This window comes from Pogoniulus pusillus, chromosome 28, assembly GCF_015220805.1.
Source record: "Pogoniulus pusillus isolate bPogPus1 chromosome 28, bPogPus1.pri, whole genome shotgun sequence".
NCBI classification, from domain to species: Eukaryota; Metazoa; Chordata; class Aves; order Piciformes; family Lybiidae; genus Pogoniulus; species Pogoniulus pusillus.
This window is the reverse complement of record NC_087291.1, coordinates 1,614,272-1,631,680: the sequence shown is the minus strand read 5'-3', so window position 1 is coordinate 1,631,680 and position 17,409 is coordinate 1,614,272. Positions and strand designations below refer to the sequence as shown.

General features: G+C 49.7%; 1 protein-coding gene across 1 annotated transcript in view; it reads left to right on the top strand.

Annotated features, from left to right (window-relative positions):
* Positions 1–218: 218 nt before the first annotated feature.
* UBE2E1 (ubiquitin conjugating enzyme E2 E1) overlaps positions 219–17,409 on the top strand; it is a 71,627-nt gene continuing 54,436 nt past the window's right edge. The window contains 5 exon segments of the mRNA XM_064166943.1: positions 219–357; positions 360–403; positions 2,419–2,433; positions 2,435–2,598; positions 4,587–4,637. Of these exon segments, the coding sequence (XP_064023013.1) occupies positions 234–357; positions 360–403; positions 2,419–2,433; positions 2,435–2,598; positions 4,587–4,637 (398 nt within the window). The 5' untranslated portion in view covers positions 219–233.

Sequence of the window (17,409 nt, the reverse complement as noted above, 5' to 3'; positions counted from 1 at the left end):
AGCAAAGATTTCGGGGAGAAGAGTCAAACGCCTCGCAAATGCATCATGCTGGCTGCTGAACGCGGCTGTGCTGACACCGCAGGAGGGCTCCCCGTCAGGAAAAACAACAAAATAAATCCCCAACAAGCACTAACACTTTTACCTCCGGAAAATTAAAGGGGTTGTGAGGGATGTCGTGCTGTCGGTGCCAAGCCCCGAGCTGAGCATTTCGTTTTCTCTGACACCATGCGTTGATGACATCACGAAGTACCCCTTCTTTGTGTGTCAGTGATGTCACCAAGTGCGGTGTGGGGGACAATGGAATCCTGAACTCCAGGCGAGGGCGAGTGGGAAGCGGCTGCTTCTGGTTCAAGGCTAAAGCCGAGGGAGGGAAGACACAGCTGCTGCTTTAGGGCTGAAACAGGTGAGAGACGTAAAAGCTGCCAGGGATTCCTTTTAGCTTACTAGAGGGAAGCAGTTTGGGCTGGGCTTTTTTCCTTTTTTCTTACCCTCCCCCCTGCCATCCCCTCCTTTTTTTTTCCTTCCTTCAGCTGAGAAAGGTGTGAAGTTGCTGCTACTATCGGTGGGACAAAGCAGGGGAGGCAAGGGAAAAGTTCTGGGGTCGAAACAATTGTAAGAATAGAAAAGCAAGCAGCTCCCTTCGCCAAGCCTAATAATCTCCTCTAAGCGTTACAAAAACAGCTCCGGGAGCTTGCCCACTCTTCTCAGCCACCTGCTTCTACCGCGTCCCTGTGGGGCTCTTGCACGGAAGCAGAAGCGGAGTCAGGGAGGGTGTTTAGCCCAGCCCTCTTTACACCCCTGCAGATTACTTTCCAGATAGTCTTCATTAAGAACTCACGTCCCCCCCTCTGCCGAGCGCCCCTTTCTTTCTTCCTTAGCGCCGGCCGGAGCGGGTGGGAGGCACACACACACGACACGGAGCGCTGTGGCTGCCAGGCTCCCCGGTGCGGGGACTCCGCTGCCGGTGCCCCCCCAGCTCGCCCCTCGGCCCCGCCGCCGCCAAGCCCCCCAGGCCCGCAGCCCCGCTCGGCGGTGGGGGAGGCAGCCAGGGAAGCCATTGCCTGTTTAATAGTTGCTGTTGCAGCACTTCCGCTTCTCTCCCAGCGAGAGACACACGAGTGGCCAGGCCCAGCCGCACCGAGGAGGAGCAGCCAGACACAAAGGGAGAGGTACGGGGACGGGGCACCCCCCGCTGTCCTCCTTGCTGACCCCGGGGGCAGGGGCGAGGGGCAGGGCCCGCCGCGGCCCGGCGATGGGGCGGGAGGCGGCGGAGCCGCAGGGGCAGGGGGATCGCGCCCGGGGCTGTCAGGTAGCGCTGTCCCCCGGCTCCTCGCCGCCCGGCCGTGCGGGCCCTCGGCCAGGCCCCCCTGTCCCCGGCTTTCTCCCGGCGTAGGGGCGGCAGGGGGGACGGCCCGTGGCCATCGGAGGGAGGTGGCTGTGTGCCGGCCCCTGGCCCACGGCTGCTCCGCCGCTGCTGCTGGCGCCAGGCCCGCAGCTGCCCCCCTCGCCCCCACCCTAACTCTCACGGGGTGCCCTGCTTGCTCCCCCATCCTTCCCGACGGCATCTTGTTCCTCTCGGCTGCAGACCCGCTGTGCTCGCCCTCCTTCCCCGTACTCCCGAGGTGCCCGCATGAAACCGGGCTGCTTTCCCCCGGCACCTCTCTGCCCCCCCGCCCTGTCACCGGCCTCCCTAGGCCCTCAGCCCTCACCTCTTGTAGGCCCCGGTGCTTTTCTCTTGCTTGTCCTCGCACCCCCAACAAAGACCCTCGGTTCCTTCCTCCCTTTGCTGGCAAGCCCCTCGCTGCAGTGGGCCTCAGTAGGTCCCTTCTGTGCAATTCTGCTCCCTGTTTAGCTGTCCCACTCATTCCTCCCTCTCTGCTCGCAACACCCGATCCAGCAGGCAGGGGTTTCCCACCGCAGGTCGCAGATCCTCCTTCGGGGGTCTCCGCACTGTTGCCGATGGTGCCTCACTTCCATCCTGGTGCAGGTGCTGGTCACCCCCAGCCCTGTCCCTTCCTGCCTCTCCCGCGTGCCCCTCTGGAACCCGAGGGACCGGAGCTTATCCATTTTTATCCCCTACACCCCTAGGTTGTACAGTAGTGGGTGGTGATGGCTTCTCTTGTGTGTGCAGTTTGGGGGTGTTTTGAAGAAGCTGCTTTGAACTCGTTCTTTCATTTTGCACTTGCTTCCTGAGAGGAAGCCTTGCAAGTCCATTTTGCCCTCCTCGGCTGTGTTACTAGTGCAGGGGCGGCTGCCGCTCCTTCAGCCTTTACTGCTGGGCCTGAAAAGGAGAGGGAGACGTGAGGACCTTTTGAAAGGAGCATGACACAAACACAGAGGGAGGTTGTCAGTAGCCTTTCTGTGTGTGTGTGTGTTTTCACTGTCTGTTTTCCACACCCCATGGTGTCTCCTTTCCAGGTTGGGGTGTGTGGTGGGGGGGATCGCTATGTCGGATGACGATTCAAGGGCCAGCACCAGCTCCTCCTCATCTTCATCCTCCAACCAACAGACAGAGAAAGAGACAAGCACGCCTAAGAAGAAGGAAAGCAAAGTCAGCATGAGTAAAAACTCTAAGCTGCTATCTACCAGTGCCAAGAGGTGAGTTGCAGTGAGTTTTCTTACTGATCCACTGCATCTTCTTCCTTGTTTTATTTTGCTCCGTTCCCCCACCTCTCCCTTTTGCTGTTCTCATTCCTTATCTCTCTTAACGTTGAACGTTTCCACACAAAGCTGCCATTATCTCACTACTTTTCGGTGTCTTCGTGAAGTGAGTGCCTGCCCAACATCACTGACCTCTGATCTCTCTTCCTGATGCTTCCTCTATCCCATCCCAAATATTTTGCTGTTTTTCCCCCTCTGGACTGTTGTTCTGTCCCTCAGTTATTTCTGTTGTCTCTTCCTCTTTGGCATCAGTTATAGGGATGGTGTAGGACCTTAATTTCTTCTCTGTTACTGCAAGCTCTGTGGTCCTGAGTAAGGCATTATATTTCAATGTTATTTCCCCTCTTTGTAGGTTGGGATTGATCTTTAGAGGCTTATTTTTCCCAAGACTGCTTTGGAGATTGATTGATATTTGTGAAGTTTTGAGTTTGCTTGCACTTGCAGTGCAAGTGGTGTAATATAGCCCCAGATCTTTTCCACCAAATGGTTTTCTGTCTGCTTGTCACATATTAAATTTTCTGTGTATGGTTGAATGTTGACTAGAATAAATAATCCACAGCAGGTTCACTCGTGGACATTCTGCTCTAAAACAGTCTTTGCTCAGAGCACAAAGTGGCTTGTTTTGTTGGGTTTTTTTTTTTTGAGAACAAAAGAATTTATATTCTAGAGTAATGTCTGCATGAGGGAGAGATGCTGCATCAGTCAGGGTTTTTTTGGACAGGCTCTTTGAGCCACCCCATTTAAAAAAAAAAAAAGTTGCCTTTTTTGTTTATTGTGTGTTTCACCTCGGTTCAGCACCATCCCCTTGCAGACAGCTAAGCTGACAAATGGAAGTTTTCAAGCAAACTTGCAGCACTTCAGTAAGAATAGTAAGCAGCACAGAGAGGTTTCATCTGTAGATGTCACAAAAATGATCGAGGGTTTGTGCAAATGCTCTGGCAGCTCAACTGTGTTCTCTGTGACTTTGTAGAACTTAGGCAGTTTGGTTTGTCCAGATCTCCACTCAGCAGGTTGCCATGGCAAGCCAATGTAGAAAGTGGCAAGTGCTGTATATGTGTTGTAACTGTTTTAAAAAGAAGATTGTAACCTACCTAACATGAAAAGGCTGTGGTTCTCCTGTGTGACGGGTGGAGGAGAGGCAAAAGGTGCTGGCTGAGCTCAAAGGAAAAGGGAAGCAGACTGAGTGCTAAGTGGGCAAGTGTGGAGGCAAAACCAGTAGTAGGACTCCAGGAGAGGGGATGATAGCTGGGTGGGCATTTTGTGGCAAAAGCAGTGCAAGACCAGAATAACCTGGGCAGGGCACAGAGGGTGCTGTCTGAACATGGTAAAGCAAGCATCTGGAGGAGAAGTGGGGATATGTGGCTCTTGAGGCTGGAGAGAGGGGAATAGTGGAGGTCACATGAGTGTGCCTTGGAACAGGCATTCACCTTTCTTTAAGCATCCTTGGGAATTGCAGTTATTCACTTCCTTAGGGCTGGTGTTTTTTCCTTAGAATGATGGTGGGAAGCTGGGGGAAGATGGGTGTAGACAATTTGGTAGTGACTATTTCAGTTCAGCAAGGCAAAATTCCTTTTCAGACAGTGATTTCCTCTTAGCGCTTGGAGCATCATATTTGCAGAGGGTTTCCCTCATTTACAGTCTGGTTGGCAAAGTAAAGTGTACAGTTGTCTTCTCTGTGTGGTTGGCATCTTCATGGGAGCATGTAACAGTGCACCTGCTTGGGGTCAATGCCCAGGGCCTGTCTGCTTTGCTGTAACACAGGACACCTGTCCTGCTTAGTGTGTTTGCAGTGGTAGGAGGGTGCAGCTGAGAGTGCCTCTCTGATATGTAGTGTTGCAAACTCGTAGTGCCTATATGTGTAAGGCATATGTTTTAACTGCTATCCCACACAGTGACTTTGTTCCTTCTTACTTTTTTTGCCACAGGATTCAGAAGGAATTGGCTGACATCACCTTAGATCCACCTCCCAACTGCAGGTTGGTGTTGATTCCTTACCTGAAGAGGGTGGGTAAAGAGGGGGATGCTGAAATGTACCCATGTGTTGTAACGGTCCTCAGAGGCTCTGGGCAGAGCTGAAGAATGGCTCTTTAGGTAGCCAACAATACTTTTGTGGGTGCTTGGATGACATTAAGTAGTTTACATGTGGGGTGACCTCTAGAGATTATATGTGTGCCGATAGGAGTTTTCTGTTTGTGTTTAGAGGTTGTTTGGTTTTCTTTGTATTAAGAGTTGCATTTCAGTATGTAATACTGCTTTGTGTGTATGTTTCTGAAAGTAGCTTGTAAAGAAGAGTGTGAAAACTTTCTTGTTGGTTTTCTTGTTTCTTTTTATTTCCTGGTTTATAAATCTAATGCTTGACTGTGGTAATATTATCTAAAGAAGAGTCCTGTCAAGGAAACAGAACAGTAAAGTGCTACAAGATTTTTAGCTGGGGATTCTGTGTAGACAGAAACTTCCAGTGGAAAAAACACACAAATTCATCACTTAGTGGGTGCTCTACAGGAGCACACATTAGCTGATGAAATAAAAAGCAGGAATATTTTGTTGCTTTTCCTAGAGCAGGTTTTTTTTAAGTATACTGTAGAAACTTGTACCATTGTTTTGAAATGCCTGGCAAGTTGAGTTGGTTTGTTGTGTCTTTGCATTGGGAGAGGAGACAGTAGTACTGTAGCCTCTTTGGTTGTGCTTGTTCATTTGAGAGGAAAGTGGCTTTTGGTGTGGTCTGTTCACTGTAGTTGCCAAAGCACAGCTCTCTTCCTATCTTCTTGCTGCAACTGAGGTTTGAGGCCTTTTGATGTTAGTAATAGCAGAAATCACAGAAATGTCTGCTTATAAATAACTCTTTAGGTTGGTCTTCTTAGTGTTGAGTTGCAGCTCACAAATGCACTAGAACTTTTTTATTGAAGGGTCTTTTGCTGCTGTTAGTCTGCAGGGAGGCATTTTCACAACACTTAGCCTGGCAGGTCCAGAGCCATTTGTTCAGTACTAGTCCCAAGGACCATAAATAATGAAAGAAGGGACAAGATGAGGTGTGTGAGTAGAGGTCTAGGCTGATACTAAGATTTCTGAGCTGTTCAGATGATAACCAATCAGCTCTGAAATCTTTAGCTGTGACAACATTGTTTTAGTGACAATAATGACTACCTGAGTCATAGAATCATTAAGGTTGGAAAAGACCTCTAAGATCATCAAGTTCAACTATCAACCCAACATTAACATGACCACTAAACCATGTCCCAGAGCGCTTCCAGCATTTGGGCTGAAATTCTCTTTACTGTCTGTCGGGACAGGAGGTGAAGCAAGTGGGAGAATGTGGTTGCTCTGCGGTGTATAATGTGTTCAGGGGAAGCCTGCTAACAGTGTTGCTGCTTTCCTGTATGTTTTTAACTATGTATGAGCATATTAACATGCTATAAATACATGGTTCCAAATTGTTGTTTCAATTTTCTGACTTCATGACTTTGCTTACTCTCACCTTTCATCTGACTCCCAGTCCCTCATCTCTCTGTAGTCTTTTTGTATATGCAGACTCTTTTCAGGTGTCATTGGAGGGCAAGGCAGCCCTCTAAAAGGCAGCTCACTCTCTCCTGCAAGACTAAGCTCAAAACTTAGGTATTCAGGGAACTGGGTACTACCTGTTCTGCTGTTGACTTTAAAGATGCCAAAGTCTCAGAAGCTGTGTTGGAAAATACAAGTCTGAAGCTGTATCATGTATCAAGCTGGAAATGCCTTGCACTTTTTTTTTCCTTTTGGACATTTATTCTTACAGCCCTGACCACCATCTTTGAATTTCCCTCAGTTGTGTGCTCAGTATTTACTATTTCACTGTTGACTAAGCTTTAATTTTTGGCCTCATTGCTAGAGCCTGTTCTTGCAGTCTTAATACAGTAAAGGGAGTTCAAGGTATTGAACACATTCCCAGAGTGTCTCTGCATATTGGAAGAAAAGCTTTAAGTTGTTTAGTAAGAACTATTTTATTTTTCTTCCTAAAAAATACCACATGTAAGATGTAATTGCAAATAATGAAAACAATTTGATATTTCAAACAAAATATTTTAAAAAACCCTTAATTTTAATTTTTGTAGCTTGAAATGACCCTAGTCAGTATCTTCATTGATGATCTGAACCAGGGGAGTGAGTCCAGCATCAGTAAGTTTGCAGATGACACCAAGCTAGGAGTAGGTGTGGAGCTGTTGGAGAGTAGGAGATCCCTGCAGAGGAACCTTGCCAGGCTGGATGGGTGGGCAGAGGCCAATGGGATGAGACTGAACAAGGTCAAGTACAGGGTTCTACACTTTGACCACAACAACCCCAAGCAGCACTACAGGTTGGGGACAGAGTGGCTGAGAGCAGCCAGGCAGAGAAGGGACCTGGGGGTGCTGGTAGAGAGGAGCTGAAGATGAGCCAGCAGTGTGCCTAGGTGGGCAGCAGAGCCAATGGCATCCTGGGCTGGCTCAGGAGCAGTGTGGCCAGCAGGACAAGGGAGGTTCTTGTGCCCCTGTGCTCAGCACTGCTCAGGCCACCCCTTGAGTGCTGTGTCCAGTTCTGGGCTTGTCCATTCAAGAGAGATGTTGAGATGCTGGAAGGTGTTTGGAGAAGGGCAGCAAGGCTGGGGAGGGGCCTGGAGCACAGCCCTGTGAGGAGAGGCTGAGGGAGCTGGAGGTGTGCAGCCTGCAGCAGAGGAGGCTCAGGGCAGAGCTCATTGCTGTCTATATCAACCTGAAGGGAGATTGTAGCCAAGTGGGGTTGGGCTCTGCTACCAAGCAACCTGCAACCGAACAAGGGGACACAGCCTCAAGCTGTGCTGGGGGAGGTCCGGGCTGGATGTTAGGAGGAAGTTCCTGCTAGAGAGAGTGATTGGCATTGGAATGGGCTGCCCAGGGAGGTGGTGGAGCTGCCTTTCCTGGAGGTGTTAAAGCAAAGTGTGGCTGGGGCACTTAGTGCCGTGGTCTAGTTGACTGGCTAGGGCTGGGTGCTGGGTTGGACTGGATGAGCTTGGAGGTCTCTTCCAACCTGGTTGATTCTATGATTCTCTGTTCATCTATGTAACCAACAGATAATTTATTTTAAAAAACAAATACTACTCCCCCTGAACCCTCAGCACCCTGTGACTGAGCAGCTCTGGGGGTTTCATACATCTGTGGGTAATACGAAGGGAAGTTTATCCCAGAATTTCCTCTCTCCTCGATTGCTTCCTTACTTCTTGTTTTCTGTAACTTGTCTGTAATGCTCAAATACTTAAATGTGCTTATCTCTCACCGACTGCTTTATCACCTCTTGCAGCCCCTTAGCTCCTTGTGGCTCCCCTCCCAGGCTGTGATTTTGATTTTTCAGAAGTTAGTACATTTATTTCTGCAGAGTATGTGCACAGAAACACAGTCTTTGTTTGCCCTGTATTCTAACACCAGATTTTTTGGACTAGAAATATAGATATTAAATATATGTTGCAAATCTATGGGCTCTTGCTGGAGGCAATGCTGTCCTTGAAAGTGTTTTAGTGTGCTGTATGCATGACATATGGCTACTTCCAAGTGCTTCTTGGTCCTCTTCTTCCATTTCCAGTAGGCTGGTGCACTAGAGGTCTTAAATTTCTGTTGTCCCCAAGATGATTTGATTTCTGATACTAGTACTGAGTTATGAATGTTAAATGTAGGGGTCACATTCAAAATGTGGTTAGTGGTTGATAGGAGTTGGACAGCAACTGTTTGGATCTAGTGTTTAAAGTCATTGAAGAGAGTACCTGGTCATTTCTTCTGCTTTGGATTATATGGGAGAGTTACGACTCTTAAGAACTCACAGAGGATACTTGGAGGCTTTGGACTTTTGATGTTCTCTGTATGTTAGTGACAGAGGAGTATGTTGTGTCTCTGCTTTGGGTCATGGAAGCCTGCATTCATAACTGTCTGTGGGTGTCAGTATAAGGTTCCATCTTACTATATAGGCAAACCTGACCTTTGCTTGTAGCTGACACTTCCAAGTACTGTGTCAAAGCTTTCCTTCTGGAGGTGTTCAAGAAAAGCCTGGATGCGGCACTTAGTGCCATGGTCTGGCTGATTGGCTAGGGCTGGGTGCTAGGTTGGACTGGATGAGCTTGGAGGTCTCTTCCAACCTGGTTGATTCTATGATATTGTAAATATTTAGGTGCCCTGTCATACCCCAGTTCTGTGATTCTGTTCCTTTGATGAGGTTTCTAAAGCTTTGATAGAAGCTAATGAAAGCTTTGAGTACTGTTTATTCTCTTTGTGCCATTTATTTGACTCCTTCTGTATCTAAGCATCTCCTGATAGTAAATCTGTTTCTTTCTGTGAGATGATTAAATCTTTTTCCTCATTTTAAGGATGGGGAATGGAAGCTCACAAAACCCAGGTGTCTTGTCCAAGGTCACGTGGGAAGTCTGTGACAAAGTGGAGAAATTAATGTAAACTGCTTTTGTTTCAGGCTAACTTGCAGCTAAACTGTTCTGCTGGAACTGAGTGCATTGGTTGCATTAGGAGCAGGGCTTTGAATTTGTGCTTTATTGGGTGTCTGGTATTGACTGTATGTAAGCATGGTAATTTAATCTTATTTTTCCCATCTGTGTAGAGGGACTGAAATGGATATTAAGTAGAATTAATGGGTTTTAATCTTTCTTACCTAAACTAAGGCAAGTTTTGTCTCCACATGGCTTATTTAAGTCTGTATAGGCAAGAACAGCTGTTATTGAAACTAAAATAATTTTCAGACCTTTACTGAAGGAGTCATTTGCCTCCAAGGCTTACGATTGCCTTCGAGTAAAATGCCATCACAAATTCATTTATTTAAACAGTAATGAAATACAGTTGTGTTTTCTGGCTCCTTAAGCCCATTGCTTTGTGAATTCACAGAATAAGGACCAGATCGCCCTGAGAGTCTTGTGAAAGTTAACTGTCAGCACTTAATAAATACATGCCTCAGCATATAGTGCTCCCTGGTAGAGTGTGTGGAACACTAACAGTTTGCAAAGCTTTGCAATGTGAAATGAAGATTTCTTGCCTAAAGAGAAGTCTGAAGGGAATGTGTGGCAGTTTTGAACTCAGTCCTTGAACATTATAATCAAGAGAGATTCTCCTTCCCCTCCACTCTGCCCTGGTGAGACCTCATCGTGAATACTGTGCTCAGTTTTGGGCTCCCCAGTTGAAGAGGGACAGGGATCTGCTGGAGAGTGTCCAGTGGAGAGCTACAAGGATGATGAGGGGACTGGAGGGTATGGCTGATGAGGAGAGGCTGAGGGATCTGGAGCTGTTTAGTCTGGAGAAGAGAAGACTGAGAGGGGATTTGATAAGTGTTTGTAAGTATCTGAAGGCTGCCAGGAGCAGGGGGAAAGGCTCTGCTCACTGCTCCCTGGGATAGGACAAGGAGCAAGGGGTGTAAGTTGCAACACAGCAGGATCCGCCTCAACACAAGGGGGAACTTCTTTACTGTAAGAGTCCCAGAAGACTCGAACAGGCTCCCCAGAGAGGTTGTGGAATCTCCTTCTCTGGAGACTCTCAAGGCCTGTCTGGATGTGTTCCTCTGTGATCTGTGTTAGATTGTGTGGTCCTGCTCTGGCAGGGGGGTTGGACTCGATCATCTCCATGGGTCCCTTCCAACCCCTAACATCCTATGAGCCTGTGATTATAATTGATATCCTTCCTCTACATACCATGAAAATCTGCATTTGGTTTGATTACATTTGGGTTTTATGGTGCACGTGGTGCTTTGCAAATGTATTTTCTCCATCCCTCCAACTCCTCCAGAATGACCTCCTCCAGCAGGGAGGTCATTCTGCCCCTATACTCTGCACTGGTTAGACCACACCTTGAGTACTGTGTTCAGTTCTGGGCCCCCTCAGTTTAGGAGGGACATTGAGATGCTTGAGCATGTCCAGAGAAGGCAACGAGGCTGGGGAGAGGCCTTGAGCACAGCCCTATGAGGAGAGGCTGAGGGAGCTGGAATTGGTTAGCCTGGAGAAGAGGAGGCTCAGGGGAGACCTTATTGCTGTCTACAACTACCTGAGGGGTGGTTGTGGCCAGGAGGAGGTTGCTCTCTTCTCTCAGGTGGCCAGCACCAGAACGAGAGGACACAGCCTCAGGCTGCGCCAGGGGAAATTTAGGCTGGAGGTGAGGAGAAAGTTCTTCCCTGAGAGAGTCATTGGACACTGGAATGGGCTGCCCTGGGAGGTGGTGGAGTCGCCGTCCCTGGAGCTGTTCAAGGCAGGATTGGACGTGGCACTTGGTGCCGTGGTCTGGCCTTGAGCTCTGTGGTAAAGGGTTGGACTTGATGATCTGTGAGGTCTCTTCCAACCCTGATGATACTGTGATTAATGCTTTAAGTGTTTTTGAATTTTGACTCTAGTATACTATCATTGTTATACTGTATTACTGGTGGTGTTTTTTTGATCTTCATGCTTGGAACAGTTCTTCATGAGCATATCCATGTTCTAGAGTAAGTTTTCCATGCTTACATTTTGTAATTAAATTACTTGATTTCTATGTGACTGTTGCTGGTTTTTGAATGGGCACTCTCAAATTCACCAATGAAGAATGACACAAATGCTGAGGTTTGCTTCCTTCTGGAAATAAAAAAATGCAGATTATGTCTAATGAAAAAGATCATCTTACAAAAGTATCATAGATTTAACCGGGTTGGAAGAGACCTCCAAGCTCAGACAGCCCAACCTAGCACCCAGCCCTCAACAATCAAGCAGGCCATGGCACTAAGTGCCTCATCCAGGCTTGGCTTCAACACCTCCAGGGACGATGACTCCACCACCTCCCTGGGCAGCCCATTCCAATGCCAATCACTCTCTCTGACAACAACTTCCTCCTAACATCCAGCCTAGACCTGCCCTGGCACAGCTTGAGACTGTGTCCCCTTGTTCTGTTGCTGCTTGCCTGGCAGAAGAGCCCAACCTCACCTGGCTATAGCCTCCCTTCAGGTAGTTGTAGACAGCAATGAGCTCTGCCCTGAGCCTCCTCTTCTGCAGGCTGCACACCCCCAGCTCCCTCAGCCTCTCCTCACAGGGCTGTGCTCCAGGCCCCTCACCAGCTTCTTACTTTTGTTAATACTTTTTCCATTATTTTCCCCCCTCAGTTTCTCTGAAACAGAAGTGTTTTCTGTGAGATGTTTTCCAGTGTAGACTAGGAAGCACTTTTCGTGCTATGTGTGGTTGAAAAATATCTTTTATCATACAAATTGCCAGTGGTTCAGCATTGGCTCCCTGCTTTGTTTGGCACATGATCCCTGGAGAAATATCTCTTCCTTTTGAAACGGAGTATTAACTTATTTGGAGGTTCTCTGCAGCTGTGTATGGTCCAGCTTGCAAACCATGACAATAATACCATTTCTACACTCAGGGTTTGGGCTACGCAGCAGCGCCTGCAGGCAAAGTCCTCTGCATGATGCACTCAGACAATAGCTGCACAGGAGCAGCTTCTTTCCTAGGGATTGATTAGTTCCTATTCACCTTTTTGAATGATGAAGTCAGTCAGGGTTGGAAGGGACCACAAGGATCAGCCAGTTCCAACCCGCTTGCCATGCCCAGGGACACCCTACCCTAGAGCAGGCTGCCCACAGCCTCAGCCAGCCTGGCCTTAAACACCTCCCTGGGCAACCCATTCCAGCCTCTCACCACTCTCAGGATGAGCAACTTCCTGCTCACCTCCAGCCTCACTCTCCCCACCTCCAGCTTTGCTCCATTCCCCCCAGTCCTGTCACTCCCTGAGAGCCTAAAAAGTCCCTCCCCAGCTTTTTTGTAGCCCACTTCAGATCCTGGAAGGCCACAAGGTCACCTGGGAGCCTCCTCTGCTCCAGCCTGCACAGCCCCAACTCTTTCAGTCTGTGCTCACAGCAGAGCTGCTGCAGCCCTCTCAGCATCCTCCTGGCCCTGCTCTAGACACTCTCCAGCATCTCCACAGCCCTCTTGTCCCAGGGGCTCCAGAGCTGGATGCAGTACTCCAGGTGGGGTCTCAGCAGAGTGCAGTAGAGGGGGAGAATCACCTCCCTGGCCCTGCTGGCCACACTTCTGCTGCTGCAGCCCAGGCTCTGCTTGGCTTTCTGGGCTGCAAGTGCACACTGCTGGCTCATGTTGAGCTTCTCATGCAGTAGCACCCCCAAGTCCCTCTCCCCAGGCCTGCTCTCCAGCCACTCACTGCCCAGCCTGGATTGGTGCTTGCGATTGCCTCAACCCAGCTGCAGGACCTTGCACTTGGTCTTGTTGAACTCCTGAGGGTGGCTTGTGCCCACCTCTCGTCTTTCAGAACATATTCCTGTTTTATTTATCGGCTGCCTTTACTAAGCAGTAGTGCTTTGACAGCCAGGCCACCATGGTGGGAGCTGGGCGGTGCCATGGCGGGAGCTGGGCGGTGCCGTGGCGGGAGCTGGGCGGCGCTGTTTCAGGAGCTGGGCGGTGCCATGGCGGGAGCTGGGCGGTGCCGTGGCGGGAGCTGGGCGGCGCTGTTTCAGGAGCTGGGCGGTGCCATGGCGGGAGCTGGGCGGCGCTGTTTCAGGAGCTGGGCGGCGCTGTTTCAGGAGCTGGGCGGTGCCGTGGCGGGAGCTGGGCGGTGCCGTGGCGGGAGCTGGGCGGCGCTGTTTCAGGAGCTGGGCGGTGCCGTGGCGGGAGCTGGGCGGCGCTGTTTCAGGAGCTGGGCGGTGCCGTGGCGGGAGCTGGGCGGCGCTGTTTCAGGAGCTGGGTGGCGCTGTTTCAGGAGCTGGGCGGTGCCGTGGCGGGAGCTGGGCGACGCTGTTTCAGGAGCTGGGCGGCGCTGTTTCAGGAGCTGGGCGGTGCCGTGGCGGGAGCTGGGCGACGCTGTTTCAGGAGCTGGGCGGCGCTGTTTCAGGAGCTGGGCGGTGCCGTGGCGGGGAGCTGGGCGGCGCTGTTTCAGGAGCTGGGCGGCGCTGTTTCAGGAGCTGGGCGACGCTGTTTCAGGAGCTGGGCGGCGCTGTTTCAGGAGCTGGGCGGTGCCGTGGCGGGAGCTGGGCGGCGCTGGGGCAGGAGCTGGGTGATGCTGTGTGGCGGGAGCTGGGCGGTGCCGGGGCAGGAGCTGGGTGATGCTGTGTGGTGGGAGCTGGGCGGTGCTGTGGCGAGAGCTGGGTGGTGCTGGGGCAGGAGCTGGGCAGTGCTGGGGCAGGAGCTGGGCGGTGCTGTGGCAAGAGCTGGGCGGTGCTGTGGTGGGTTTTGTTCGGCACGTCCCGGCTCTTACAAGTCCAGTGGCAGAAATGTGAATCTTGAGAGCCGCTGTGAAATTGTAACGTGGCCAAGAACAAAGAGGGTTGAAATCCCTCCTGTGCACAACTCTCCTGTATACCGCTTAATTTGATCATTTGCCTTTCGACTTTGCTGCCCTTGGAGGGCAGCTGTGTTTATGATGCTGTGCATGTGTTTTATCTGACCAATTCTAGCACTTCCTCTTGGTTATGCAGCCTTTGATTTGGTTTCATTTCTGTTGCACTCCAGCTCTGCTTGTCTCGATCTTTACCTTAGCTATGTGTATAGTGGGGGGTATATGTCTGGTTTTGTTCTGAGAAATATTCATGAGGTGTGTATGGTACTTTGCAGACGTAAACGGGAGATGCAGTGTGCAGAGTATTTGTGCTTCAAGGGCTTGAATCTGTCTTGTCTTTTCACATGAAGCCAAATTATCCACAGAGAACTGGCTGGTTTGTGAGCCTGAGGCAGTAACAGGAGATGGGTTTGTGTTTGAGGGTTTCAGTAGGGGCAGGTTGCTAGTGACCGAGAGCTTTGTGGTTGCTGGAGAATGGGCTGGGTTCAGTTGATAAGGAGCTGTCTGACAGAATGCTAACTTTGGACCTGATGTCAAAGGGGTTTGTTCTGGAAACAGAGACAGCTCACCTACATCGGTACAAATCATGTGAGTGATTTAAGGTTATTGATAAATTAGTGCATAGTGAACCTTCTCCAGCCTGAACTCTTCTGTACATGACAGCCCAGCCTTCATGTGGCAGCTCTCTAAAAGGATTGCATGCTCTGTACAAAAGAAAGTATCGTTTCATGTCAATGGGCTAAGAGATTACTGCACATCTATGCTGATTTGTACACTGTGTGCAAACTTAACAGCTGTGATTTCTCCACCAAAGTGCTTTAAACTAAGTAAAATTAGTGATGTAATTTAGTTATTGTAGTAGAATCTTGCCTGTACTTGTATTTGAATGAAATATGTTTCTATTTTTCCACTGAGGATTAGAGTGGAGGTCTAAGCACTGGCTGTTATTTTACAAGATGAGCCAGAGAACAAATACTGCCAAGCACTAGAAACAAACTACAGCTCTCAAAATAAATGCTCTACCTTTTGGAATTTGGGGGGGGGGGGGGGGGGGGGGTCTTGTCTGTCTCACCAATTTGCAAATTTCAGCAATATGCAGTTAGTCTCCCAAGGCATTTGTGGAGAATGTAATGGCTGCTACAGTGCATTTAATACATGTTTTTCTGTGCATGAGCTAATTGACATTACCAGCTGCATTTATGGCCAGGGATTGGGCCCAGCCAGCATGGGTTTAGGAAAAGCAGGTCCTGCCTGACCAACCTGATCTCCTTTTATGATCAGGTTCCTGCCTGGTGAATGTGGGGCAGGCTGTGGATGGAGACTACCTGGACTTCAGCAAAGCCTTTGACACTGTCTGCCACAAGCAGCTCCTGGCACAGCTGGCAGCTTGTGGCTTGGACAGATTCGCTTTGATATGGGTCAAGAACTGGCTGAAGGGCTGGGCACAGAGATTGGTGGTGAATGGTGCCACATCCATTTGGCAGCTGTAACTAGTGGTGTGCCCCAGGGATCAGTGCTGAACCTGATCCTGTTTAGTATCTTTATTGATGATCTGGAGCAGGGGATTGAGTCCAACATCAGTAATTTTGTAGATGACACCAAGCGAGGAGCAGGTGTGGAGCTGTTGGAGGGTAGGAGAGCCCTGCAGAGGGACCTGGCCAGGCTGGATGGGTGGGCAGAGGCCAATGGGATGAAACTGAACAAGGCCAAGTGCAGGGTTCTGCACTTTGGCCACAACAACCCCAAGCAGCACTACAGGCTGGGGACAGAGTGGCTGAGAGCAGACAGGAAGAAAGGGACCTGGGGGTGCTGGTAGAGAGGAGCTGAAGATGAGGCAGCAGTGTGCCCAGCTGGCCAGGAGAGCCATTGGCATCCTGGGTTGGCTCAGGAACAGTGTGGCCAGTAGAACAAGGGAGGTTCTTGTGGCCCTGTGCTCAGCACTGCTCAGGCCACTCCTTGAGTGCTGTGTCCAGTTCTGGGCTCCTCAATTCAAGAGAGATGTTGAGATACTGGAAGGTGTTGAGAGAAGAGCAATGAAACTGGTGAGGGGCCTGGAGCAGAGCCCTGTGAGGAGAGGCTGAGGGAGCTGGGGGTGTGCAGCCTGCAGAAGAGGAGGCTCAGGGCAGAGCTCGTTGTTGTCTGCAACTCTCTGCAGGGAGGCTGTAGCCAGGTGGGGTTGGGCTCTTCTGCCAGGCAAGCAGCAACAGAAGAAGGGGGGACAGTCTCAAGCTGTGCCAGGGGAGGTCTAGGCTGGATGTCAGGAGGAAGTTGTTGTCAGAGAGAGTGATTGGCATTGGAATGGGCTGCCCAGGGAGGTGGTGGAGTCGCTGTGCCTGGAGGTGTTGAAGCCAAGCCTGGCTGGGGCACTTAGTGCTATGGTCTGGTTGATTGTCTAGAGCTGGGTGCTAGGTTGGTCTGGCTGAGCTTGGAGCTCTCTTCCAGCCTGGTTGATTCTATGATCTGTTAACTGCAACATCTAAAGTGCAGTGTTATTTTCTTCATTAACATGGATCCCCTGAAATGGATTCCTGTACTCACCTTGAGTATTATGTGCAGTGTTGGGGCCCTCCCTCCAAGAAAGACATTGAGGTGCTGGAGTAAGTCCAGAGAAGGGCAACAAAGCTGGTGAAGTGTCTGGTGAAGGGCAGCCGAAGGAACTGGAGTTGTTTAACCTGGAAGAAAGGAGGCCGAGGAGAGACCTTCTGGCTTTCTAGAACTCCCTGAATGGAGGTTGTAGCAAGGTGGATGTTTGTCTCTTCTCCTAGGAAGAAGAGGTAAATGAGAGGAAATGGCCTCAGGTTGCATCAGGGGGTGTTTTGCTTGGATATTAGAAGCTTCTTCACTGAAAGGATTCTCAAACACTGGAATCAGCTCCTCAAGGAGGCAGCTGAATTCCTCGGAGGTGTTTTCAGAGGCAGAGATGTGCTAAGGGACATGCCTTAGCACCAGATTTAGTGGAGTTAGACAGTGGTTGGACTCAGTGATCTTAAAGGTGCTTTACAAACAAACCTGTAGATTCTATGATTCTGCAGCTTTCTGGGAGAGAAAAGGAGAGTGGAAAGTGCATTTTGTTGCTCAGGGCAGATGGCAGTGTTTGATTTCCCACATTCTTTTCATTTCACAACTGAAAATATAGATCAGGTAAGATGAACTGGGCCCAGGTCAAGTTTTGGCAGCTCATCTGTTAAGAGAAAATAAAAAGTGATTGCATTAAAGGGGCTGCATGATTAATTATGTAGAGTCCAATGTTTTTTGCTTCTGTGTTTCTGTGAACTGGTGCAAAAACTGTAGCTTGACTCCTCCAAGGGCTTCAACATTGAGAATCAGAAGTGAGTGGAAACTAAATCAGCATCTTAACTAGATGTATTTTGCACTTCATTTGTGTCAGTGTAGGTGGTTATTTAAGAAAATAGAGAAGAGTTTCTCATCATTCCCTCTGGAGCTGCCTGGATTCACTGGAAACAGAGTG